The sequence below is a fragment of the Pantherophis guttatus genome, chromosome 2, assembly GCF_059756535.1.
Source record: "Pantherophis guttatus breed Tessera chromosome 2, ASM5975653v1, whole genome shotgun sequence".
Taxonomy (NCBI): domain Eukaryota; kingdom Metazoa; phylum Chordata; class Lepidosauria; order Squamata; family Colubridae; genus Pantherophis; species Pantherophis guttatus.
Window position 1 is genome coordinate 171,923,720 of NC_142064.1, and position 27,259 is coordinate 171,950,978.

Sequence of the window (27,259 nt, forward strand, 5' to 3'; positions counted from 1 at the left end):
GAGTGGAGGAAATGGATAGAGTGGAATAAATGTTAAATTAGATTTTATGGGGAGGCCGCTTTGAAATGTTATAGTAATATATATAGAAGATTAAATATTAAAGTAGGACTTATCGTATAGTTTTAAAGTGGAAGGTGGTTTTGAATTGTTGTAATAATATATAGATATAAAACATTATTATGTTAAATTAGAAGTTATTTTATAATAGTTATAGTATAATGTTTTTTTTTTCTTCTTCTTTTCTGAAAAGTATGGATAAAGGGGGATGTTATAATATTTATAATATTTTTAGTAAGTAAAGGTCAGTATTTTGAGGAGGGAGTAAGTAATCTGTTATGAATTAGGGTTTTTTTTGTTACGAAGAAGTCACAGGGGGGGATGGGTGGGGAGGGGGGGTTAGGGAGGGGGAGGCGGAGGGGGGGAAAAAAAAGGGCGGAAAAATTTGTATTTGAAAACTTTTTCAATAAAAAAAAAAAAACAATTTGTCTTACATTATTTTTCATTTGTCTACCTTGTATAAAACCAGTTTGGTCAGCATGAATCATTTTTTGCATTACTAGCATTAACCTATTTGCCAATATCTTAGCAAATATTTTATAATCTGTATTCAATAATGATATGGGTCTATAGTTTTTGGGATGTGTCAAATCTTGATCTTCTTTTGGAATTAACGAAATAAAAGCTGTTTTCCATGAAGGTGGTACCCTTTCACCCAACTGAATTCTATTAAATAATTTTTTAGAGGTACAACCATCTCCAATTGTAAATATTTATAATACACAGCTGTTAATCCATCCGTGCCAGGAGCCTTACCAGTTTTTAACTGTTTAATTGCTGAGAGGATCTCCTCCTCTGTTATTAATTGGTTTAACCGTTCTCTTTGTTCCTCTGTAACTATAGGAATATTCTGTCTATCCAGATATGTCTCTATCTCTGCACCTTGTATTTTATCTGCAGTATACAGTCTTGCATAAAATTCTAAAAATGCCTTTTTAATCATATTTTGGTGATATTTTGGTAAAGAGGTGTCTTTACCTTTGTACTCTATTTTCTCTATGGTACGAGATTTTTTTTTCCTCAGCATGTATGCCAACCATCTACCTGGTTTATTTGCATTACAAAAAGTATTATGTTTAGCATATTGTAGATTGGTTGCCACTTGGTCTGAAAGCATCATATTAAATTGCCCATGTAATAGACTGATCTCTTCTTTGATTTTCTTATCCCCTGGGTTATCAATTAACACCCTTTCTTTTTTCTTGATCTCTTCTTCTAATTCCCTCCTTTTTTCCACCTGTCTACGCCTATATGCATTATTCATATTTATCAAAACTCCTCTCATGTATGCTTTACTAGCATCCCATCCCATATCCATAGATGTTCCCTATGGATATAACATTCCCTTGAGATGAGATTTGCTCCGTCCCTGTTGGCCTTCTGAAATGCATTTAAAACTTGGATGCGGCATCAAGCTTGTGGATCCCATGGAGGTATGCAGCCTCTTAAATGGCTGCACTGTGTATAAGTTTAGACTGCACTATCCTCTTTTTGTTATTGTGGCTTTTTTTAAACTGTAGTGTTAAGTCATTTAAATGATTAAAATCATTTTAGTTAATGGTTAAGTGGTATGATTTAATTGTGCACGCTGTCCAGAGTCACACGCAAGTGAGATAAGCAGCTGCATAAGTTCAATCAATCAATATTGATTTTAGTGTATACTCTAGTGTATAGCCACCAACCACCACAAAAAGGAAGTTATGAAACAATGGAATAAAGTTACAGTATAGCAAAATTTTCTACAACTATGGGTTCCTCTATTGCTACCTCCCAATATTGCAGAATCAGAAGTGATAGAATTGGTATGATGCTTAGATCTCTATAGCATAGAATTTACTGTGTTCTACCCACTCCCGATTTAAAATTAGGATACCTTACTTACCTACCAGAGGGACCTGTTGTACTATCATTGTTTCATCCTCATATTCTGGCGCCAAAAAAGACTGCACAACTAGTAACAATATAGATGGAAAATAAATGTTAAGTTATTTGAGCTACTGCTTTAGATAAAACTGTACAAGAGACCTAAACAAAATTACATCAAACACAGTTTAAAATTCTTACGTTTCAAGCTTTAAGATGGCTTTGGTAGATGCATTTTAAAGAAAAGATGTAGCCAGTAACCTTAAAAGCTGGCAGCACAGCATGAAATCAAGAAAAACAAGCAAAGATGTAGAGCAATTCTTTTCTTGATCAGCCAACATGCAAAACAGCATACCACCAGCAACTGTGATTTTAAAATACAATTTGAAAGATAGCACTTACCTATCTCCATTCCTTTCATTGAACCAGCAAATACTCTGATTGCTTCTAAATATTTTTGCTGAAATATACACAATAAGAATGACAACTATTATTTCCTAGAAAATTAGGAACATTGATTACTCTCACATAGTATGCACTTCACCTAATAGAATAAAACACTTTACATTTTACTACACTTTTAAGCATTCAAAATATGTCATACCTTGATCTCATTAATATCCTTTCAACAATCCTGAAATATATTATGGCACACAAAGGTGGGGTGCAGATAGGAAGAATAGGTTGTCTAACTGTAAAGCAATTTATTTAGTTCACTGCAGCTGAGACTCAAACCTAGGAATTCCCAATTCTTAACTATTACACTACATCAGGTCAGAACAATGGATCTTATTTTGTCTCCTAAAATATGCAATATGCAAGCAGCCCTAGAAAGTAATAAAAAGTATCTTTAAAAAAGGAATACTCATCACAGTTTAAGTGGTATTTTTAAGGAAGAAAGTAATGTTTTTGAAAGTAAGGAATAAGTATTATGTCCCCAAATCTGCATTTCTCTAGCAATTTATATAGCACAGAATGCAACTATTCTAATTCCCAGATAAAGAATACCAAGATTATTCTGCAGGTTAAATTGTAATGTACTGTCTTGTATAGCTTATATGTATGAACAGTTCAGAAGCTGGATATCAATTACAGAAATCTCAGTCCAGAACAGATAGCAGTTACATTAACTATGGCTATAACAAGTGATTTCAAAGATAGACTTCAGACTTTATGCGAGAGAAGTATCTTTCTATTCTTAAATGTATTTCATTAGAATTTTGTAGAAACTGGAAAAAATGTGAATGTCTTAAAAATCCTAAGAATTTTATCAATTTAAAAAGTCAATTTAAATAGATGCATGTCAGCTCATGTAAAATCATACCACTTATTCTGAAAAAAAAGTTGATGCATGCACTGCCCTATTACAAACCTAATTCTATGCTGTTATTCTTAAAAGATAACTGAGTAGATAATCACTGCAAAAAAAGAGCACAACACAACTCACCAGTTGGGGTGGTCCAGAAAGAATACATTTGGGAACTCTTGTTTCTTTTAAGGTAAGAATCATTCCTGGATGAAAGGATAAAGAGTGTGAATGTTACAAATCACTTTAGATAAAATTGCAGAAAACTTGAAAAAAAGAGTACTGCTTGAGCAACACAGAAAGAAAAAGATTATGGTTGACTGTATCACTTAGTGACAACAATCCTTGCAGTTCCAATTGCCATCATTAACTGAATCCCACGGTTGTTAGATGAGACAACTTCCTGCTGAGTTCACACAATCAAGGCCAGTGGAGAAGCCAGCAGGAAGTTTCAAAACCCAGGCCTACAGGATGGTAAGTGGCTGCTCCCAGGTGGAGGAGGGAGCAAGGAGTCTGGGGAGGGTGAAAACAGCCTTCCCCACCTCACTGGAGGCCCTCCAGAGGTAGGAAACAGCCTGTTTCCCAACTTCTGGAGCCTGGGGAGAGCGAAAAATGGGCCTTCCGGTATCACCAGAAGTCAGCAAACAGGCCATTTCCAGCCTCCGGAGGGCCTCCAGCGGAGGTAAGGCCGTTTTTGCCCTCCCCAGGTTCCAAGAAAGCCTTTGGAACCTGGGGAGGGTGAAAAATGGACCTACCGGGCCCACCAGGCCATCATGTGCCAAAAGTGGGGGGAACGTGGGGGGCTCGCACGCACATGCACCGGGGTGGGCGCATTGAATTATGGGTGTGGGCATGCACGTGCGTGACCCCCTCCCCCGCGCTATCCCCGCTTTTGGCACGTGACGGCAAAAAGGTTAGCCATCACTGACCTATATTTTACCGTAGTTTATATTGATAAACTAAACATATAGTTCATAGATATCAATATCTATTATATTTAAACATGGTTCCCCTGGAGCTTAGATTGATTCTAACTTTACTGGCCTTATGGAAGGTTCTATATCCCCTTTTTAATTAATAAAAGCAAAAATCCCTCATTTTTAACCATTTTCCTCAAAAAGTACTTATTATGTTACCCCTGTTCAAACAAGTCTATTTTGTATTTTTTCCTTGTAGGAATCTTCTGGTTGGTGTTTCTTTGGATAAAATTAACTTGGTTTGAAACTTGGTTTTTTTGTTTTGTTTTGTTTTTTTATTTATATGCCGCCCTTCTCCGGAGACTCAGGGCGGCTTACAATGCATTAAGCAATAGCCTTCATACTTCATACTTTTGTATATTTTATACAAAGTCAGCTTATTGCCCCCTCAATCCAGGTCCGGTTGTATAACTTGATCTCTTTGTCATCTTCCTGACAGAGAAACATTTTTCATCTTTACATATTTTATATCTACATCTTCTTTTTCCCATTCCATAGATTGTGTTAAAACATTGGCAGCTCTTTACTTAATGCCTTCCCCAGGTTGTTCCAAAATTAATCTATCTCTGATTAATTTCTTTCCCCCTTCTTCCAACTATGCCACATCCAGGTCCATTCATTTCTCTGGTTACTGTTTTCATCATATTTTCTGGGAATTCCATTTTTTCCGCAATATGTTTTAACTTCTCCAATTATTTGTACTGCAGATTCTTCCAATTTTCTCTTCCATATTTGCAAATCTTTTAGCCAAGTTTTTCTTAACAAATTAATTCATGCAATTTTTTTTTATTTTTTTTTTTAATTTGATTTATATGCCGCCCTTCTCCGGAGACTCAGGGCGGCTTACAATGCGTTAAGCAATAGCCTTCATTCTTTTGTATGTTTTATACAAAGTCAGCTTATTGCCCCCACAAACTGGGTCCTCATTTCACCTACCTTAGAAAGGATGGAAGGCTGAGTCAACCTTGAGCCTTGGAGAGATTCGAACCAGCAGAAATTGCAGGCAGCTGTGTTAATTACAGGGTGCACTAAACCCTTGTACTATCAATCAATTGTCATTGATTTTAGAATATTCTTTCCCAATTTCTCAAACATCTTTTGTAATATCCCTGGTATAATCCCTTTTCCTGGTAGTTGCTGTGTTAGTAATCCTCTCCCTTCTTTCACTGCATTCCTGATAACTGCTTTTTTTAAAATATATAAACTGAAAAGGGAAAGCAAGAAGCAAAGGAGGTAGCACAATTTGGGATATAGAATGTATTTATCTACCAAACTCACCAGACAAGCCACCAACATTTGCCCAATTCATTCTAGTGAGGAAGATATTGTCTAAATGAGCTACCTTTAACCTGCAATACAAAGACAAAACTTTTAATGGAATTTACTAAAATAATATTTTACCTACTTCTGCCATCATCACTGACTGAGTCATTCATTAATTTATTCCATTTATAAGTCTCTTCAATTGTCCAAGCAGCTTTAGGTGACACATTAAAACACAAAACAAATCAAATTCAGTAATAAGTAACCATAAAACTCCGTCTTACTATTTTAGGAAATGAAAGCTCAAAGAACAAATTTCAAAATCCACACAGGGTTTACTTATTTTTATTTTTGTTATTTGTTTCATTTATATGCCACCCATCTCACAGAAACGTGACTCTGGGTGGTGTACAATAAAGTCATAAAAAACATAATTACAAAATACTGTAAAATAAATTTCATATTTCATAAACATTTCATATTGTTTATGAAAAAATTGCACCCATATCATGAAGAGCTTTGGGTGGGGGGGAAGCACATTGAATTGAATTTAGAAGCAAACTAGTAGTTAATGAAACTCGTGGAACTGAGTGCAGGTGTGCCATTTTAGGGGCAATAAATCTGGCCACGCCACTTCATTTTGCACCAGTTCAACCTTCCAGATACTTTTCAGGGCAGACCCATGTACAGTGCATTACAATATTCCACCAGGGAGGAGACCAAGGCATGAGTGATTATGAGCACCACCAATGCACAATTAAAAATTGTGCAAAAGTCCTCCAAGGCATAATTCAACTCTCTGTGGGTTCAAAGTTGATTTGTAAATTAAGCATATAGCAGTTTTTTAAATGCTGCATGAATTTGTTCCCTGCCTATCAATGGCTACTCATTACTGCAAATACAAAGGGTAAAACATCTGATGCATAATTATAAAGAACGAACTTTATATGCCTCTTTTCTCCCTGCCAACTAAAATTAGTCCTATATGCTTTCTGAATTAAAGCATCAACTGGGGCACTTTTTTATTCTTCCACACATTGAAACAACACTGATTATAATTCACAACAGCATTACTGGGATTTAATAACAGAAGCTGTAGGTGGTACCTGCAACCATCCAATATTTCAAGGTGGCATTCCTATTTTCTCTCCTATTTTGATCCCAGTTAACCACCACACCTTAGAAGCACTCCACTTTGTTGCCCCTGGTTCTCTTTCCCACTCCACTGTCTGTACTGCTCATATCAACAAATGATTTGAAGATATTTAACACACCTCAATATATTTACCTTATTTTTGGTTCACTTACTTGTGCTCTTGCATAAGGCGTTGCATTCCTTCTCCACAATTAAAAAGATATCTGAAATGGAAGAATAATTAGAATTATGAAACCCTATCTCTAATAGCTCAATGAGAGCATCTGAAACCATTAAAATACAGTTGGCACAGGTTTAACAAAAATGGAAAGGGGTTGCTTTGTTTTATAGAAGAGAAAATTATTTTGTGCCATTTTAGCACTAGCATAAATTTCCCCCTGTAGTGTATTAGGGACGTACTTAGGGTTGTTAAAATGTTGGGAAGTCTCAACCATATACCAACTTCTACTGTTTCTGAACAAAATAAACAATTAAAAATGTTAAAGGGAAGTGTAGTATAGTTATGCTTGATTTTTCTCTGCAATATTCACCTTTTTAGGACTCTGTCTAGTAATCATGGGGTTATAGCTCAAATGAACAAAGACTTAATTAGAAGTGACACTAAATACATATTGGTGAAAAAATACTTAAAGTTGCTCTATATTTAGGGAGGGAAAGTGCATTTGGTAAAGAAAAAAATAACACGTAAAATAGCTATCTCTTATCTTGAATTCTCTTCAAAACATATTTGAGAAAAAAGAAGTAAGCATTGGCACTTTTGTTAAAGTTGGCCTTCTAGAAGCAGATAGAGGAGAATGAACAAGGAAGGATAATTAGGAGCTGCTCCTACCCATTCTCCTCTTTTACCAGCTCAGGAACCAAAGCAAGGAATACTACCTAGAGAGAAAACATCAGTGTATGGCTTCTCAGGGTATTTTCTTCTGTCTTTAAGCAGCAGAGATATAGAAGCAGCCATTTCATCCTCTCCAAATGAACAAATGGTGAGAACAGGAGCAAACTAGTCCAGTCATCACATCATTCAAAGGAAAGATGAGTAAGCACTTATGATTATCCTTGAAAAAAATCAGCCAACCTGTACTAACTTTCTTTGGGTAGCTAAGGTCTAATCCTCCAACCACATCATCCAAACTTTTATGCCTAAGAGAGGACCAGAATCCACAATATCTTACTTTCTAGTTCAGGAACATTACATTATATCAAACTGGCTCTATCATGAACAAAATAATAAGAGCAAGTAAAAGGAAATCCAACAGCTTCTATAACAGCTTTAATTCTCTTTCAGTAAGAAATATACTAAGTGTCTTGAATGTTACCATTGCTTAGAAAGAGTGCTAAGTAAAATGAAATGTCTTTTCTCTAGGTACAGTCCTACACACTAACTCATTTTTGGGGAGGCTTTCTAGGGAAAGTATGATTGCTCTTTACTAATTGAGGGTATCTTTTTCCTGACAAGCTGCTTTTCCTTCAACATAAAGCAGGAGACCTTGAGTCCAAGTCCCCATTAGCCATGAAAGCCAGCTGGGAGACCTTGCGCCAGTCACTCCCTCTCAGTCCAACTCACCTCACAGGGTTGTTGTTGTGGGGAAAATAGGAAGACAACCGTGTGTTAGATGTGTTAGCCATATTTTTGCAAAAATAATAAGGGTGGGATACAAATAAATACATAAAAGTAAGATAGATATATATATATATATATATATATATATATATATATATATATATATATATATATATATATATATATATATATATATATATATATACATACATACATACATACATACATACATACATACATACATACATATATATATATATATATATATATATATATATATATATATAAATTTGATTTATATGCCGCCCTTCTCCGGAGACTCAGGGCGGCTTACAATGTGCTAAGCAATATTTAATGTCAACCATGAGTTTTCTTCCATCATTTAAATGAGGCTAGTCTCACACACCTGCACAAGGATATGCTTCCTAGCAAAAAGATAATTAGTTCTGCAGATGATTAAACGATCATTAACAGAATGGAGGCCGATGCATTACAGGTAGTCCTTGACTTACCACAATTGAGCCCATAATTTCTGTTGTTAAGAGACATTTGTTAAATGTCATTTGCCTCATTTTACAACTTTTCTTGCCACAGTTGTAAAGTGAATCATTGCAGCTGGTAAATTATTAACCCGGTTGTTTACAGACAGATGCACAAGGGCTTCCTATCCTGAATCTGAATCCGGTTATGCCTATGGAGTTTGCTTATCAGGTCACAAAAAGTGACCACATGACTCTCGGACACTGCAACGGTCATGAATATGAACCAGTTGCCAAGCGTCTGAATTCTGATCGCGCGATCGATCGTGTGGGGATGCTGCAAAGGTCGTAAACTCCTGGAAAACGGTCATTAAGCCACTTTTTTCAGCGCCGCTGTAACTCTGAACGGTCCCTAAACGGACTGCTGTTAAGTCGAGGACTACCTGTACCGCAGCGAACAGAAAGGAGGACATTTCGACTCATGCGACGCCTCTTGCACGTGTCCCAAGGGAACCGGGAAGGAAGGAAGGAAGGAAGCGAGAGCATCAGGCGGAGACTAACCGGTTGTACTCGGAGAAGACGTAGACCGCCGCTCCCATGTCTCGCGATCCCCCCGCCACCACCTGCAGGTAAACGGTGTTGGGGCCCTTGCGGTCGATGGCCCCGTGGCGTTTCTCCCGCGTGCGAAGGTGGCGCAGCGGGTCCTTGTGGGGACGCTGAAGACGGGCTCCCCCTCCAGACATGGCTCTGGCCGTCACTCCCAGCAGATGCTTCCACATGTAGCTGGGAGAAGGGCGCCGCATCCAGCCCAGAGACCGGCACGCGCTTCCTCGCCAATCTCCCCACGTGACTGAGGCCGGGACCAATCCTACATTAGAGCGAAGCGTTCTCTTCCCCCCCCCCACCCCGGGCGCCAATCACAGGACAGAAACTGATCATAGAGACTCAGAGGAGTTGAGGCGAGTTTTCCGGTTTCATTTCTACGTTCCCTGCGTGTGTTTGTGTACGACCATAGAGACGGTAACGCATTTCAGAGCGGCGGCTCGCTTTCTTGCGTCCGCCTCAGAAAATGCGCAGCCTCCGAATTAAGATGGGGTGGCGTCCAGTTTGCAAAACCGATTTACTAAATTGGGGGAGAATACTGACTTGTCCCCGAGTTCAGCTAATCAGTTACAGGCTTTGTTGTCTTCTAGCCCGAGCAAGGGCTTCAAAGTGGCATTCCTCCGCCGTGTAAAAACGTTAAAATTGTTTATTCATCTGTTGCAAACACAGTGGAAACCGTAGCACGTGATCGTTCATCCCCAGAAGAAACGGAGAATAGGAACGAGCCGCTAGAGTTTCCAAGCGAAACCCTGGAAAGTATACCGAAGAATCTATTCCAGTAGAGTGGATTGCATAGACTGAGAAAACGAAATTCACCAATGACTTTTGCAGCAAAAGAGCCATTTAGCACCTTAAAGACTAATGTTGGTTGTAACTAAAGCTTCGATGGAACAGTACATTTGGGTCTGTAGGGTCTCCACAAAACGAATTCATTGAATATGACTGCCTGGATAATCCAGATTCCAAAACTTTGACTAACATCTGCCAAGGGAGTAATTATTGAGAGTCTTAACAAACTGCCCTTTTAGAGCTAATTATATGATCACTGAAGCAAAAACATCAAAAGAGCAAGAGAATGGTTTGGCAACCCCATGTTAAATTCAGTAATCATGCTCATTTGGAGTGTAATTGAACTTAAAGTATAATAAGGGAGGCAAAATCTACTGGTACTATTACTCCCGAGAAATATATTGAAGAAGACTACTACTACTACTACTACTACTACTACTACTACTACTACTACTACTACTACTCCTCATCTGAGGAATATATTGAACATTGTATTTCAGTGAATGCCAGAACATAAAAAGGCATTTAAATAAAAAGAAATATGTGATAAATATTCATTTAATGGTATTTTGCTGCATCTAAATCAGGTGGCTTATGGATAAACACCAAAAGATGAATTAAAGGTAAAATCTATTACGTCCTTAGGCTTTCAGTATTGCAGAACAAAATTATAGTCACAGAAAGCAACTATTGGATATAGTTTGTGCTTTATTATTAAATTTCCATCAGTATATATTGGAAGAACAGCGAGGGTACAGAAGGAGTACAAATTGCTGAAAGCAATTTTTAAAAAGCCAACTAAGTTACTACACCCACATAAAAGTAAAGTTTCCCTTGTCCAGTTGTTTCCAACTCCAGGGGGTGGTACTCATCTTTGTTTCTTGTCGAAGGAGCCACACACAAACTTATTTCCGTGGTCATGTAGCCAGCATGACTATATACCATGACGCATGGAATGCTGTTACTTTTCCACTGAAGTAGTACCTATTTATTGACTCACATTTGCATGCTTTCGAACTGCTAGGTAGGAAGGAGCTGGGGCGAGCAACAGCTCACCCTGTCGTGTGGCACTCAGGTCATGAAACCGGGCTATCAGCTTTCCAGCTGACAAGCTCACCATCTTTAACCGCTGAGCTATTGCGCTACCAGTATGTCTAAAAACATACTCAAATGAAAGCTGTAAAAATTATACTTGGAGGTGAGATGCAGCAGATAAATTGTAACTAAATCTTCCATCAGTTAAATCAAGTGTGGAAGAGCAATGGATTCAAGGAGATGAACTGGTTACATCAATATATAAAGAGCAAGTACATGCACTAAGGACTTTGTGACTTGGCCAAATGTGCAATCAGATAGTGAGCAAAGGGGTGGGGTGTTTTTTTTTTTTTTTTGCATTCTTTGCACTCATTAATCAAAAGGTGTTATCAGTATCACACATGACTCCAGCAATAGAACAGGTTTGTTTTTGAATGATACAGAGCAAAGCACAAAAGTGAGGGTTGTTTTATTCATATATGGGTATCTTTATTTTTGTAACATACAAAAATATAAAAATAAAGCATTTATCTTAACTATCTATTGTTCCTCATGCTTATTCTTTATAATCTTTTTATTGTTACCAAAGAGTAGAAAATACCTGATTCCAATGTTATTTCTATCATAAAACCACAATTTAAGAAGTGTAGAAGAAAATCTCCATGTCATCTTTACTCTGCTTCTTACCTGGCCTTCCAATGAACCCTGGGGCTGAGAAAGCTTCGTTCTAGGATTGATCTAGACTTAGTCACATAAGGAGCTGTATTCTTTTGAATATATAATCAAATTAAATCAAATTAAAAAAAAAAAAAAAAAAAGAATATAGCAGTAGCACTTAAGACTTTTATATCGCTTCGCAATACTTTACAGCCCTCTCTAAGCAGTTTACTGAGTCAGCATATTGCCCCCAACAATCTGGGTCCTCATTTTACCAACCTCGGGAGGATGGAAGGCTGAGTCAACCTTCAACTGGTGAGACTCAAACTGCCAAACTGCTGGCAGCCGGCAGTCAGCAGAACTAACCTGCAGTACTGGATTCTAACCACTGTGCCACCACAGCTCTTATCCAGTGTAATATCTTTTTCCATGCCATTCTTGTAGCCCACCATTTTTAAATATACTTTCAAATCATAACATGGCATAGTCCTCAACAATCGCAACTCAGCCCAAAATTACTGTTGCTAAGCAAAACAGTTAAGTGAGTTTTGCCTCATTTTATGATCGATCTTGCCATAGTTGTTAAGTGAATCAGTAACACAATTGTTAAGTGAATCTGATTTTCCCATTGACTTTGTTGTCAAAAGTTGAACACATGACACTGCAACCTGGGACACTGCAATCATCATAAATGCATGCCAGATCAATGACCATGGGGATACTAAAATGGTCTTTTTCAAACTGTCATAGGTCATAAGTAACTTTGAACAGTCACTAATGAATGGTTGTAGGTAGAGGACTACTTGTATTTTCTATCTGTAGAGGCAGATACTATTAAAATGAATTTCTGGGCCATTGTTCAAAAATATCTCTCAATATATCCAATGTTAAAATGTTTTGCTTCATTCTGTAATTGTGAAATTGACCGTACTCCTTTAATTATAACTTAAATTCCCTTTTTTGAACATTTTTAAAAGTCTTATCTTACTATTTTGTAAGAATTTTTAAAAAAGCATTTTCCATGGGAACTTCTTCAGAATCCTTTCAAAATCTTATTTCTGTTTTACCCGGACTTTTAGTTCATTTGTCACTTTCTAAAATCAAGCTTTTCAATCATCTTTTGCTGTTTATTCTGGAAAAAAATCCTCTTTTTAAGTCCTTAAATTTGTGTTTAAAATTTCTTTCACTAAGAATTGAAGGCAACTCACCCAGTGCTGTAACACTTGTCAATCCAAAGGTTCCTAAATAGCTGAAAAGCAGTTAATAAACAACTTCTGAAACTGGTTAGAAAAGAAAATATGTGGATATAAGTGTTGTTTCAAAGGTACCAAGCAGAGATTAAACTAACTGGCTATTTCCTCATCTCCCAGAGCTGTAAATCTGCCAGTGACCACTATCTTGTAGTCCCCTCTTGAGGAGCAACTGTTTGGAGTACTTATGGGAGGCTCTTTATTCTGCCGTGCTCCTTGGCTCTGCTTGTCATGGAGCTGGTTTGTGTCTACCATTTCTTCAACAGGATATTTTTGTAGCAATTCTTTAGCATTTATAATAAATTTCCATTATAATAGTTTGGAATAATCTTCAAGCATTATCATGAGATTTAACTCTTGCTTTTAACTTTTTACTAATTCTTTTTTCTTTAAGCTTGCTCAAGTCAAAAGTAATAATGTTGAACTTTTTTGGTAAATGTCCAGCTATTTGCATATCAAAGATTACTCTTCTTTTACTGCTGAATTATTCCATTTTATAATAAAAAATTTAAAGGGAATTGGTTTTTTTAAGTTACAAACCATTAAGGTAGAATTCTCCATGATAATTTCAAGGAATTCATAATATTGTAATTACAAGTATTAGATAAAAAAGTTGAAAAGAATTGGAGAGATAAGCCTGGCTTTTTAATGCCTACAACATACAAGTGGGTACAATTTGAATTATTCTAGGTTGGGTAATGTTTGTCCCAATAATTTTAATAAAATGGATCATGGGGAATTTATAATACCAAACAGGAAAAAAAAAAAAGTGAAATGCTCAGGAATATATTTTATTTTAACAATTACAAAGGATGACAAACAGCAACTTCTTTAAACTCAGAAAACTAGTGGTATTGTTATGCAAAATGAGAAAGCAGGGAAACACAGAGACGATTGGAATTTTTAAAAATTAGTGTAATATTTTTTCCATATTGTAAAGTCAAATAATGTTAATTCAAAGGCATCAAAAACATTCCAAGGGTCTGTATGAACATACATTCTATTAATCATGCCTCTCTACCGGTACCTACCTGGCAATTTAGAATGGACAGCCACCAAAAAGCAACATCTGAAAGAGCAAAACCCATATTCTAATTGTTTGCCATAAGAGATATATATTCTGCAGTATTTTGGTATTATTTCTAAAAATAATGTATTTTCATATGTATCCTTTCATCCAGACCCACATTTTATTTTCAAATGTGGTTCTGGATCTATTTACTACTCTCTAGAAAACTCTTCATCAGCACTTCACAATTGTTGTAAATCATGTTGGGTATTTCCAGTATACTTTTTCAAGTATTAGATAATACTGATTCAGCATTCCTGCTGCTGTACGCTAGAAACAAGCGGTAGCAGATTCATGCAAATGCAAAAACTAAGGGGAATTAGTAATGCAGTAATAAAACTTTTCTTTCTCTTTCTAATCTCCCCTGTTAAACAATCCACACAGAGGAAACATCTGATCTGGACACATAATTATAGCTGAAATTAATTCTCTAATTAACTGCCCAGAAAAGTTAGCCCTTGCCTAACTAAGGTAGAAGCAACATACTTTTACTAAAAGATTCAATAGAATTAATATACTATCACAATCTGAATTAGAATTATTGTTGCTACTTTAGTTAGAGTTTATACTATAGGTGACAGACAAAATCAATAAATGATTTTTTTTCTAGCAGGAAAATTTTATATCTGATGGGGGGAATGGGAAATAACCATATATTTTAGCTCAGCAGTAGTGAATCAAAAACACCCTCTGGAAAAATAGTATTGTGAGCCTAACTGGTTGCAAGATACTACAGTCAACCAAAGTATTAAAATGGGAGAAGTTATGTGTATATGTGGAAGGGGAAGATCAATCAGGTTTTGATTCCTTCCTCATAATCTAAAGTCTAAACCTATATTAATTTTAAGTGGTATTTAGCGTTTAGCATTTTATCAGCACAAAGATTGCTTTATTTTTATCACTACTCAAAGTAGTTCAGAACAAACTGTAAAAATCACTGATAGCCTATTTTTACCTCAGCCTTGCATACAATCCCAAGATTTATCAGCCATGGTAAGCAGCAATGGTTGGCTAGAGTTTCTGGGAGCTAGAGTCCCAGCTCAGTTGAATGGCTTCAAAGAGAAATTATTCCACCAACCAGCCACAGAAAGTAACTCTGAAATAGATACAGCTGCCTATAAATAAACTTAATCCATGAATGTACATTGTACAACACAAGATTAGGTCAAGTTTTTTTGGTAGTTAGGAACATACACCAGCTGGAGCCTTACAGAAGGAAGACAAACCAGATCATCAAGCAAATTGTAGTGTGATTGAAAGATTCAGTCAGAGTCCTGAATTTTGACAACTGCAGCCATGCTAACAACATTCACGGTAGAAACAACAAAAGTCACCTAGGCAGCATCCTATGTATTCCAATTTTAGCTTAGAACATGCATCTAATGTAAATGCAGCTATAATGATAAAACTGAAATATAAGTAATATTATAAATACTGAGAGTAATCTTAGTTTCATAGCAAGCAAGAAAATTCCCAATATATTCATATGTACCGTACTATGAAAGAAAGATCACTAAGATCTCCGATTGTGCCTTTATCGTTATTGTTATTTTTGTTCCCTTTCCACCCTGCTGGCAAAAAATGTATCTAAACTATTGTTTCAAGAGCAATTTTGTCTACTGCAACCTACTAAATCAATTCAATGGTATCATCTTAACAGCAAAAAAGGCTTTCATGCAAATCTTGGATTATTTCCGCCTCAGACAGCTCTTTAATAAACTGTAGTTAATAGGATACCAAGCTTGGGACATAGTAGGATTGATCTTCAATTATGGAAAGGGGGTGATAATTTAAATTATAACGAGTGGAATATAGTAATTAAGATGTTGAAGTGGGATGAGGAAATTTACCCAAGGACACTCACTGGGTGACTTCCAGGTGATCATTATCTTTCTTTCTCTGTCTCTCTCCTGGGCATAAATTGGAAGCAGAGCTACATGTACCACCTGGGGCTCCTGGATGAAAAACTGGGTATAACTCTTAATAAATTAAGTATCACAGATCACTGCAGCTGAAAACCCATGTATTTTTCCAAACAGAGTTAATAAAATTTCACAATAAATCATTTCACCAGATTTTTCATAATATTTATAGATGACCCTCTGTAGCCTCCACCAAAATGATTCCAATGGTTCATGTAGTGAAATAGTTGGTAAAGCTTGAGCCGTTTATCAAAGCCTGGTGCTTTGGGGATTTTACCATGGTAAGCAGAATAAAATGAACCACTGAAACCACCAAACATCCCAGCAATTGCTAACTCATACTCAGAGTGACCATAGAAAGAGGCAGGATCAAAGATAATGGGCCCAGAATCATCTTCAGCTACATTTCCTCCCCACAGATCCCCATGTAAGAGAGCAGGAATTATTTTCAGATCACCAAACAAACTGGGTATCTTCACCTAGAAAAGAAAGAGAAACAAAAATAACTTGGCTGGAGGAAAGCATCTGTTATCTAAGTAGTCATTTAACTGTACAGTACCTTTAAGTGCGGGGGGGGGGGGTGTGTCTAGGCACACTAATTGCAGTACTCCTAATTGTACCCTTAAAAAGCACATTAGTTTTACTGTTTTTATTGAATTTTCTTTGACAAGAAAAACAATGGATATAGCATTAAGAACAGATAAGATGGTTTAAAAAGGTGAACTGCCCTTAAAACCTAGTAAATAAGGTAGAGAATTGCATACCAAAGTCCTACTCCAGAATCACTAAGTATAAATAGACTTGGATTGCATTCACGTAGCATACTATGATTTTCTAACCAGGGTTTATTAAATTTCGATCAGCTAAATTCACACAATCATGATTTGCAATCCAGACTAGGTATGTTCACAAAACATGCTAAGATCCAAACAAGCAACCTGAGTTTCTGACTTTACATGTGGGTAATTCTTGTCTGTATGTCACTTAAAATGGGAGAAGAACTTGAATTTTTAAATTTAATATGTATAAAAAACTTAACACTCAAGCCACAGCAAGAACACAGTAGGACCAAACATTTTCTTTCTTATTTATATAATGTTATTAATGCAGTAGCAGCTGTTATTTGGTTTACTACAAAATTATTTTTTATATATATATATATATATATATATATATATATATATATATATATATATATATATATATATATATATATATAGGTTTTACAGATTAACAGTGTTGGAAAGGATCTTGTAGGTTATCTAGTCCAACCCGCCACCCATATATTTGTCATGTATGCATATGTGTAGATACTATACATACATATGATTTTAAATTGAAATAAATATATATGAATTATTTATCCACTAATAAAAAACAGTACTACTAAACTGAAAAAAGGCAGAATTTCAAGCATATAAATGGAATATGGTAATTAATGGAATAAGCAAGCAACAAGCAAGTATCTTTATAAAACATTATTTTTGGGTTAGCTAACACTATCAATCTGAACAGTTTTTGGTACTGAAATTATTATTTATATTCTGCTATTGTAAAAGCAAAAAATAATTTCAGACTGATCTTTCAAAAAAAATAAGAAATTAGAAAACAGCATTATATGGATTCATAGAAAATGAAAAAAAATATTGATTACAAAAAAGGGCTATTAAGAAAGGAATATTAAGCTGCAAACCAAAATCTGCTTATCTCTAAATAAGTCACACAGAATTCCACAGAAGTCGCTCTTAACTAGATTCTATAGAATGTGTTATGAATGTGCTTCCCTGCAATAAAAAGCTTGGCAAGAACCCACAAGTGGCATCTATACCAGTTTGACCCACTGAAATGGTTCATAATAGATTTGAGCAACTAAATCTCAAAAACGAAATGGTTTTCATGTTTCACCTCTTATAAGTTTAAGTTAACTGATAGGTAAAGGAGCTCTCATTAATCAGTTTGAGTAGAAGAACCCATTGTTTCACACCAGTAGAGTAGCATGGAAATTACATTGCTTTGAAAATACCGTATAATGAGGATGCCATTTTGAATTTCCATAGAGATCACTACCTGGAGTTGAGCCCAAAGCTCTCTTGCTTCTCTGTCTCCTGAATTTTTCTCAATCAAATCCATCTGAGGCTGAATTCGTTGCCTAGCAAAGAAATTTACCCAGTCTTGTTGCCAGTCATTAACCTGCAAATAAAGTTTTTTGTTGTTGTCTTTGCTATGTTTGTCCATCAAATGAATAATCATTTCCACTACATTGTCTATTTTAATCACATTTTTGCAGGGTTTACATATTTGTAGCATTTATAATACTAATCAATAATATGAATCTATCTCCCAAATTGGAGTATGTTTTTGGAAATAAATTCCAAGAAGAAATCCTTTCTTCTCCTACATACCATCCGAGTAATTCCTAATATTTTAAATAATAATTTCCTAAGATTTTGGATTGTTGCCATTGAACTGCACTATTAAGTAACATCTTAAGTAGCAGCTAAACTTGGCTAATTTCAAGAAGATGATCAACTGTGCCAAAATACTGTTTTTAAGAGAAAATCCTGGCACAGTAGCATCACATTGAACTCACATTTTGGACTCTACTGCATAAATTAGCTATTGCTACCATCATCCGCTTAATTGCAAAGTACATCTATTTTTCAGGGAAGCAGCAGCAATGACATCTGTCATTCTGCTACCACAAAATGGATATCAGACAATATATTGATGATACTAATACTGTATTGGACTCTTTATACCAAATCGTACTTCTCTAAATTATCTCTTAAATTATTCATTCACACACAAAATATGCACTGCTTCAAAGTGGGCAGGGCACAGTAGCATACCTGTCAGTGCTTCTTTTAAAAAAATCTACATTTATTTTCTGTGCTCACATAGCACTCAACCATGTTGAGAAGCTATGTTGGAAAAAGTGTGAGTGAATGCTCAGCACCTCCCCAACTCAAACACATTTTTCTAGCATCACAGAACTACCATGTGCACCTAAGAAAAGATAGCTTCTTTACGGTCTCACAGGTATGCTGTGTACACTTATACCATTCAGAAGCACTTTTTCTTGTTTGGAATCCAAGTGCCACACATCCCTAAAATGTGTATATATTAGTGCTAGGCAGCAGTTTAAATAGGTGCTCCGGTGTAAGTGAGGGTGTGAACACTGATCTTCTTTGCAACTCTTTGAACCAAATATTCCCTTTTCACATTTATGCAGCAGCTGCAGAGGTGGTCACACAATCCTTGGAAAGGGCAGGGTTGCTTTAATGATTTGCAAACAAATATGTATGTATGAAGAGTAACACAACAAGATTTTGCAAAGCAAAAAACAGTCAATGAAAGCCTACCTGTGGAAGATAACCGCAACAAGTGACAGAATGAAACCCAAACTCTTCCACAAACTGAGTATCCATCTGACTTTTACCTTGAATGGAAAAAAAGATATACCGGTAGTTTACTACTACAATAGATAAGTACCCTAAATACTAGATTATTTTGCTCTTCTAAATGAATCTAAATCTTCTAAATGGATGCAGAAATAACTGAAATTATATATGTGAGTTCAGGCTACATATTTTCATATCTCAAGAATTATATAAATATTGCTCTTCAATTTCCATGATTCATTTTAACAATGAAATAAGATATCCAATATTGAGGAATACTGAACATTTAAAAGATGGTTCTTATGAAAATCCTACTGACAAAGAACAACCTTGTTACTATTGACCGTCTTTCTATTCAAATGAAAGGAATTTTCTAGGGCTATACAACCAGGTTTTGTAGGAGGTAAAGCAAAACTGTTAGAAGCATTAACAATTTGATATACAATAAATTTCTGGGCTTTAGAAATTCTCAAAACAGCTAAACCATTTACCAATAGTGTTTGCATCTTTCTTCAACTTTTCCCCAAGCTTTTGATTATGAAGATGAAGATCAGCCAGCTGAATCCCAAGTTTTTCTGCATGTCTAAAAAGTCAAAACAAATTATTCTTACCAGCAAGTATCAAATTAACAACTGAAAATAATTGGGTTTGGTTGAAATGGCAATGGGTATTGTTAATACCGAACTTGTTGGATCTTACACTAAGGATTTGTATCTTAATCTGACCGTAGTGTTGCTTCAAACTTTGATTATAATACTGTTAGTAGTTTTCAATATTTTTTAATAAAATGTGATATATTTCATATTTAATAAAAGTAATCAAACTAGTAATTCAGTATTTTATTAATTTACTACAAATATTTTTTCTACTATATAAAAGCTTTAAAAATGCTAGTATAACTTGGGTACAAACCACTCAATATATTTTGGTTCCTTAATAGTGCTCTCTTTTAGGTCAGATTTCACAAACTTCAATGGAGCAAATCCAGCGATCAGTGACTCAGGGCTGCTGGCTTTCCTAGCAGAGAACTGCCAAAGCTCATGCTATATGATTTCAGCAGCCACACCTCCCTGCCCCTTATTTACTTTTTGCACTAATATGAAAACCTCCTAAGAATCTAAAATATGTCCAATATTTGGTTACTTTTCAGTTAACTACTGAACTGAGGCTGTATACAGTACTCCCAAGTTTAACTTAGCCTTGGTTTAACCAATTAACCCAATTTTGTTTGTTTCCACAATGAACTATATATTTACAGACTTAGATCTGTCTCAAGATAAACTAAATTGTAGAAGCCTAATCCGTGACTCATGAAGTTACAAGCACAGTCTAAAGCTGGTTTAGTACCATGTTCTTTTTAAAATATTGTAATTTTTTGTCCTCATAACTTTACCTATTGAGACCTCTCATGTCCAAGTGTTCCATCACAAATAAAGTACCACCTTCTGGCAAATCAATAACTTTGATAGGTTTAGGAACTTTCACAGTCTGTGTTTGCAGAATAGCATCTAAACTTGCCATCTCTCCATCAAACATTCTTCTGGCCTATCGAATATAATAAGAAAAAGCTATTAAAATATTTCTCCTGCATTGAATAGTAGCCCTTTTCAATGGTGTACATTTAAAAAAAATAATAACAGTAACTTCATCACAAATTATTTTATTCAGAACAAATATAAATGCCAAACTGTATAGTTCACATTTCTTTATGACCCTGCTGCCAGATTACACTAAAGAATGGAGGGAGTTTTAAAATCGAATATTTATTTATTAGATAAGACATTTCTAATAAAGGAGAATATTTGTTGCTCTGGGTTGACATGAGAGGTCCTTGGTGCTCTCTGAGCTTGCTTGTTTTCTTGTAGACTTTTCATTACCCAAACTAGGTAATGTCATCAGTGCTAGTCAAGCATTGATGATGTTAGTAGCACTGATGACGTTTCTTAGTTTGGATAATGAAATGTCTGCAAGAAAACAAGCAAACTCAGAGAGCACCACGGACCCCTAATGAAACATTTCTGCGTAACACAGAAGACAACAACTTTGTGGAAACATAAACACTTCAATATCTTTGTAAATGACTTAGATGAGGGAATAGAAGGGGAACTCACCAAATTTGCAGATGGCAGGAATAGCTATCACCCTAGAAGATAGGCTCAAGATCCAGATGGATCTTGACAGACTTGAACACTGGGCCCTATCTAACAAAATGAAATTCAATGTAGAGAAAAGTAAAGTCTTACACTTAGGTAAGAAACACCAAAAGATGTAATCTGGCAGCAGGGTCATAAAGAAATGTGAACTGTACAGTTTGGCATTTATATTTGTTCTGAATAAAATAATTTGTGAGGAAGTTACTGTTAACTTTTGAAATGGATGGAAACTGACCAAGGAGAGATTCAATCTAGAAATGAGGAGGAACTTTCTGACAGAATAATCAACCAATGGAACAGCTTGCCTTCGGAAGTTGTTGGAGCTTCATCACTTGAGACTTTTAAGAAAAGATTGGACTGCCATTTGTCAGAAATGGTGTAGGGTCTCCTGCTTGAGTGGGGGGTTGGACTAGATGACCTATAAGGTCCCTTCCAACTCTGTTAATCTGTTATCTGTACTTACAATAGGCAGCTTCTAACCAAGAATATTCCACCATTATTATTTGTGAGTCATTACCATATACCACATTAAAATGACATTTCTACCTGTTTTATACAAGTACATTTAGTTACCATAGTATAATATTATATCCTTGTTCAGTGTGTGAGACTTCAAGTTGAAAAAATAATCCAAAACCTACAAAAAAGTAGACAATCCTTTTAAAAAAGATGACATTTACTAATGATGATTTGCAGGTTTTAAACATGCTCTCTTTCACATCTTCAAAGCAGAAATTTCTCATGTTATTTCATTCATGCAACCAGACCTTCTATTTTTTGCTATATTATTTCATTTTACATGCTAATCCACAAGTATAGGAACTTCATTAAATTATTCCCCAATGAATCTCTTTTATTAAATGCTATTATGATCAGATTTTACTCAATAGATGATACACAGTAGGGAAACCTACTGTATTCCTAATTCTTCAGGACTACCATACAAGTATGTGTCCTGTTCACATTCTATTCCTTTCCCTATAAGCCAAAAGAAAGATTATTTTAAATTTAAGAGGAGCCCTTACAAAAGCAAGAGTGGACAAAATAAGCACAGACAAAAGTTGTCTAATGCCTTGAAAATCTTGGGAGGGCAGTTTCAACAAAAAATAGAGCTAGAGATTTCTCCCCATCTTATAAATATGTGCAAGAATTATACTTGCATATCTGTGTGTGTATGCCCATGTGTATGTGTGTGAATGTATACATACATACATACACACACCAATGTCTAATGCTAGAAAGAACTAGTTTGGTATATGATTAAGGCACCAAGCTAGAAACCAGGAGACTGTGATTTCTAGTCCTGCCTTAGGCACGAAGCCAACTGAGTGACTTCAGGAAGAAGACAATAGCAAAGCATTTCTGGAAAAGCCTTGTCTGGCTGCCTAGGGACTACAGTCAACAAGAGTCAAAAACTGACTCAAAGGGTTGCATAAATAAATGTCAGAAGTTACACTCAAAAAATAAGGAAAGAATAAATCATGTACACAGGAATGGAATAACTACTCATTAAAAGTAATTGCTTATAAAATGAAGTATCCTATTTATAAAATTAACTGATTCCCTTTGCACATGCAAACCACTTACACACAGATACATGCAAGCTACATACACATATTCCGCTCTTCCTTTCGAGAAAAAAAGAATAAGAAAACAGGATGGAGATAGGTTAGGAAATATAATAGCTGCCCTAGGAAGAAGGAGAAAAAGGAACAAAGACAGAAATAATAGAATGAAACAAAAAGAAACCTATGTACGGTAGGTACAAAAAGGACTGAGTTTATCAGGCATGAAATCTGATAGGCAACAGCTAAATCTTTAGGCTAATCATCTAGTTCAAATGATCCAGGTCATCTGTAGATCTGCAAACTACAAGTCCAGAAACATACTACTGTAATCCATCCCTGGCTTAACACATATAATTGAAATTCAAACGTCTCAACTTTTGCATTTCTGCAGCCTGTGCAGCTGGGAAATCTTCACAGTGGCCACTATTCCCAGGAAGTACTGTACAGTCTCCTCTATTCATGTAATGTTCTTTGATGAGTTTATCATTCCTACAACTAACCATCTTTCTCAAAGTCCTACTATTCAACAGCACTTATCCTAGGGCTGCATCTAAATTGCACAAATCTGAATAACCAATAGACGGTGGCCAAGAGTTCCATAAATCCTGACTCTGCTTCTTAACAGCAACATTTTTTAAAAAAAATGTTCTGTCTGTTGATGCTACCACAGGAAAAACACGTAGTGCATGGTTAATCTCCAGTACTCAATCTTCTTGTGATATTTAGCAATGAAAAGAAAGCACTCTGCTGATGATTAAAGACACTTTACTTTATTATTTCATATCCTACTAGAAAAAAAATGACTTTTAAATGGATTACTACAAAGTAAAAGGTTCTTTCAGGGTTCTGTTTGCTAGGCAAATTCAACAAACTGAAGTTAAGTAAACCATTGTTTAACACTGTGCAACACAAGAAACGTTTCATACAATTTGTATTCTCAAAAGCACCCATATGTCTGAGCCATGAGTTACATATAGTGTTACATGTAGTGGACAGCCCCATGGCCATGTTCAGGCTAAGATGACCTTAAATCTAACAATTTTTTTTAATTCTTCATTGCTGAATTGAAATATTATCCATTCACCATAAATTGGTAAAACAGAATACCAGCATTAATCTCCTGTTGCTTCTCTTTCCAGTAATATAGTTTGGAAGAGCAGGTATCTGACTAGGGTAGAAAACACTGACATAGTATCAGAATCGCTACTTACTAAAACAACTAAGGACAATTTAAGCCCCTGTGCCTTTAATGACTTGGGACCAAACAAAGGTAACCCTTAAAGAGTCATACCAGAAAGATATAGCCAGGACATGTTTATTTGAGTTTCGATGCAAGAGTGGAAAGGCCCTATGTGTACAGGTAATCCTCGACTTACAACAGTTTATTTAGCAACCGTTCGAAGTTACAATGGCACTAAGAAAAGTGACTTATGACCATTTATTACACTTACGACCATTGCAACATCCCCACGGTCACATGATGAAAATTCAGACGCTTGGCAACTGACTTATATTTATGACAGTTGCAGTGTCCAGGGATCACGTGATCACCACTTGTGACCTTCTGACGAGCAAAGTCAATGGGGAAGCCAGATTCACTTAACGACCATGTTGCTAACTTAATAACTGGAGTGATTCATTTAACAACTGTGGCAAGAAAGGTCATAAAGTGTGGCAAAGCTCACTTAACAAATGTTTCAATTAGCAAAAGAATTTTTGGGCTCAATTGTAGTGATAAATTGAGAACTTGTATAGGATATCATGGCTTACTCTATGAATCCAGTTTTCTCAACACACACACAAAAAACTAGGGCCCAGGAAAATCTACCGACCAAAGGAAAAATTCTGCCTATCAATACCTCCTCACAACTTTTTTTCAGGGCAACCCAGGTCTGCCATCCTGCAACCCAGACCAGGGGAAACATGCTAGCAGTGTTCCAATATTTGAGGGGCTGCCACAGAGAGGAGGGGGTCAAGCTATTTTCCAAAGCACCTGAAGGCCAGACAAGGAATAATGGATGGAAACTGAACAAGGAGAGATTCAACCTGGAAATAAGGAGAAATTTTCTGACAGTGAGACCAATCAACCAATGGAACAGAAGTTGCCTTCGGAAGTTGTGAGAGCTTCATCACTGGAAGCTTTCAAGAAGAGACTGGACTGCCATCTGTCAGAAATGGTGTAAGGTCTCCTGCTTGGGAAGGGGGTTGGACTAGATGACCTACAAGGTCCCTTCCAACGCTGTTAATCTGTCTATCTAACCTGAAAGGAATGCTTTTCCTATAGCTTAAGCTTTCAAAAACTATACAACCCCCACCCCCCACCCCCTTCGCTTTCTCCCCGTTGCAAAGAAAAGCCTCGCTTGGTGCAGGTACATTCAGAAGGAGCCGTAGTAGAAAACCTCAGCCAACCAATTAACCACCCGGGAGTAGGCGCTCTTTTTTCCAGCCTAAGATTCCCGCCCTACCCCAGTCTGTGTCATCCCACCTCGGCCTTGTCATTGCGCTTCACGTAGACCTTCCCGTGGTCGGTGTGGAAACTCTCGCCGTGGCTGATGCAGCCTCCCCCCGAGTGTCCCGCAGGCCGCAGCACCGAGGTGCCAAGTTCTCGCCGCAAAGCCGCCTCCATCGCAGGAGGTCCTGGAAAAGCTGGGCCACGCACCAACCCGGCGCTCCTCTGCGGATCCCGAGACACCCGGGAGCCACAATCCTCGCCTCTCCTGCGCTAGCCGCCCCCGCCACGCCAACTGAACTGCAACGGCGATCTGAGCGCCCGGAAGAAGAAAACCCGGCTCGGGGGAAGGCAGCGCCTCCGAAGGATCCAGCGGCTGCCTGCATCGCTGCGATGAAAGGAAAGCTGAGCCTGAACTGTTTGCTCCTTGTCTGGATTCGCACTAGGAACCCAATTTGGATACTTATAATTCGGAAGAAGCCAGAATCTTGACGTAAACCCAGAAGCCACGGTTAATTTCATAGGGGAGCATATTTTGGGACTATAAGTGGTTGCGCACACACGTCATGCTAAGTGTGAATAACCCATAATAGCAGCTAAGCTCTAACAAGATTTCTTTGATTTTAACACTGCATGGGAATCAAGTCTGAACCAAGGCAGAGCTTCACTAGGACTTTTTTTAGTGTATTGTGTGAAGTCAGTTTTTCCTTGTAATTTGGAGTACACCAGCACACCCCTTCTGTATTAACAACAACAGATTTAAATTTTGGGTTTGCTCTACTAGTCTACATTATTGAAATTATTTATACCAGTGTTTCTTAAGGGTAATATTACGACCCCAAAAGCTCCTCCCAAGTATCTCTCAGGGTCTGCACTATCAATATTATTTGCCAGCGTATGCTGAAAAATAATGCAATATTAAAATCCCATCAAACAATCATGAGAAGCAGTAAAGGCAGCAAATGTGTTGATTTTAATTTTGAATATGGTAAATATCAATAATTATAACCCATATGAACAAAAGCTATTTTGGGGTCATCCATAATTTTAAAAAGTGAGAAAGGATCCTGAGAGGAAAAAAGCTTAAGAAACACTGGTTTATACAAACCTACCTTTCTATACATTTGTTACAAGAAATTAAATGCAGAAGGACCTTTGGATTTCTTTTAAATAACTGAAAACATGCATGCAAGGAACTTAATGCATTTAAGAGTTGTTTTAAATACTAAAGTTGTGTATTGACAATACTGCTTTCCTAAACAGTAACAGAATCCTTAGTGTTCAATATGCGGAATAAATACTGTAAATCATTTTCTAAAGACTTACCCCCCAAAAATCTTTTTTATGTCCTCTAACCTGTTTCTTTCTTTCACTCTATGGATAAAAGTCCATCAGATATATAGGCTCCAGTTCTAACTGTATTTAGACTCCTTACTCTATAGCAATTTCTATACAGAATACCAAAGAAACCAAAACACAATAACTTAACATGATGTGAATCCAGCTATATTTGTTCAATGAGCCATGCTCATTGCTTGGCTTACCATAATACAGTATATGAATCTAGAGCAAATTTTTACAATTTTTTTTAATTTAAAAAAAAATCTTACTGAAAAGGACAAAGAAACTTGAATTTGTAACAGTTCGTTGATTGTGATTGAATGACATTTTTCCATGGTTAACCCAATTTGCATGACACACCTA

The 27,259-nt window shown here is 36.4% G+C and overlaps 2 protein-coding genes across 4 annotated transcripts in view; both read right to left on the reverse strand.

The window, feature by feature from the left end:
• ELAC2 (elaC ribonuclease Z 2) overlaps positions 1-9,572 on the reverse strand; it is a 32,818-nt gene extending 23,246 nt beyond the window's left edge. The window contains exons 1-6 of one of the 2 annotated variants that reach the window (XM_034407785.3): positions 9,221-9,572; positions 6,775-6,825; positions 5,482-5,552; positions 3,368-3,432; positions 2,323-2,380; positions 1,940-2,008 (exon numbers count right to left, since the gene is read on the reverse strand). In XM_034407785.3, coding sequence (XP_034263676.2) covers positions 1,940-2,008; positions 2,323-2,380; positions 3,368-3,432; positions 5,482-5,552; positions 6,775-6,825; positions 9,221-9,462 — 556 coding nt within the window. In that variant the 5' untranslated portion in view covers positions 9,463-9,572. Of the gene's footprint in view, positions 1-1,939; positions 2,009-2,322; positions 2,381-3,367; positions 3,433-5,481; positions 5,553-6,754; positions 6,826-9,220 lie in introns of both variants that reach the window. The other variant, XM_087883586.1, reaches the window with a different exon arrangement.
• Positions 9,573-13,768: 4,196 nt separating this feature from the next.
• On the reverse strand, positions 13,769-26,868 carry FN3KRP (fructosamine 3 kinase related protein). 2 transcript variants are annotated; one of them, XM_034407793.3, is made up of 6 exons: positions 25,592-26,868; positions 20,779-20,930; positions 19,877-19,968; positions 19,347-19,423; positions 18,052-18,174; positions 13,769-16,463 (listed from the first exon to the last, which is right to left on the reverse strand). In XM_034407793.3, exons 1-6 carry the CDS (start codon positions 25,730-25,732, stop codon positions 16,125-16,127), a joined length of 924 nt encoding a protein of 307 aa, XP_034263684.2. In that variant the 5' UTR covers positions 25,733-26,868; the 3' UTR covers positions 13,769-16,124. The 2 variants fall into 2 exon arrangements, with proteins under 2 accessions (XP_034263684.2, XP_087739713.1); XM_087883587.1 differs by lacking the exon at positions 18,052-18,174.
• Positions 26,869-27,259: the final 391 nt, after the last annotated feature.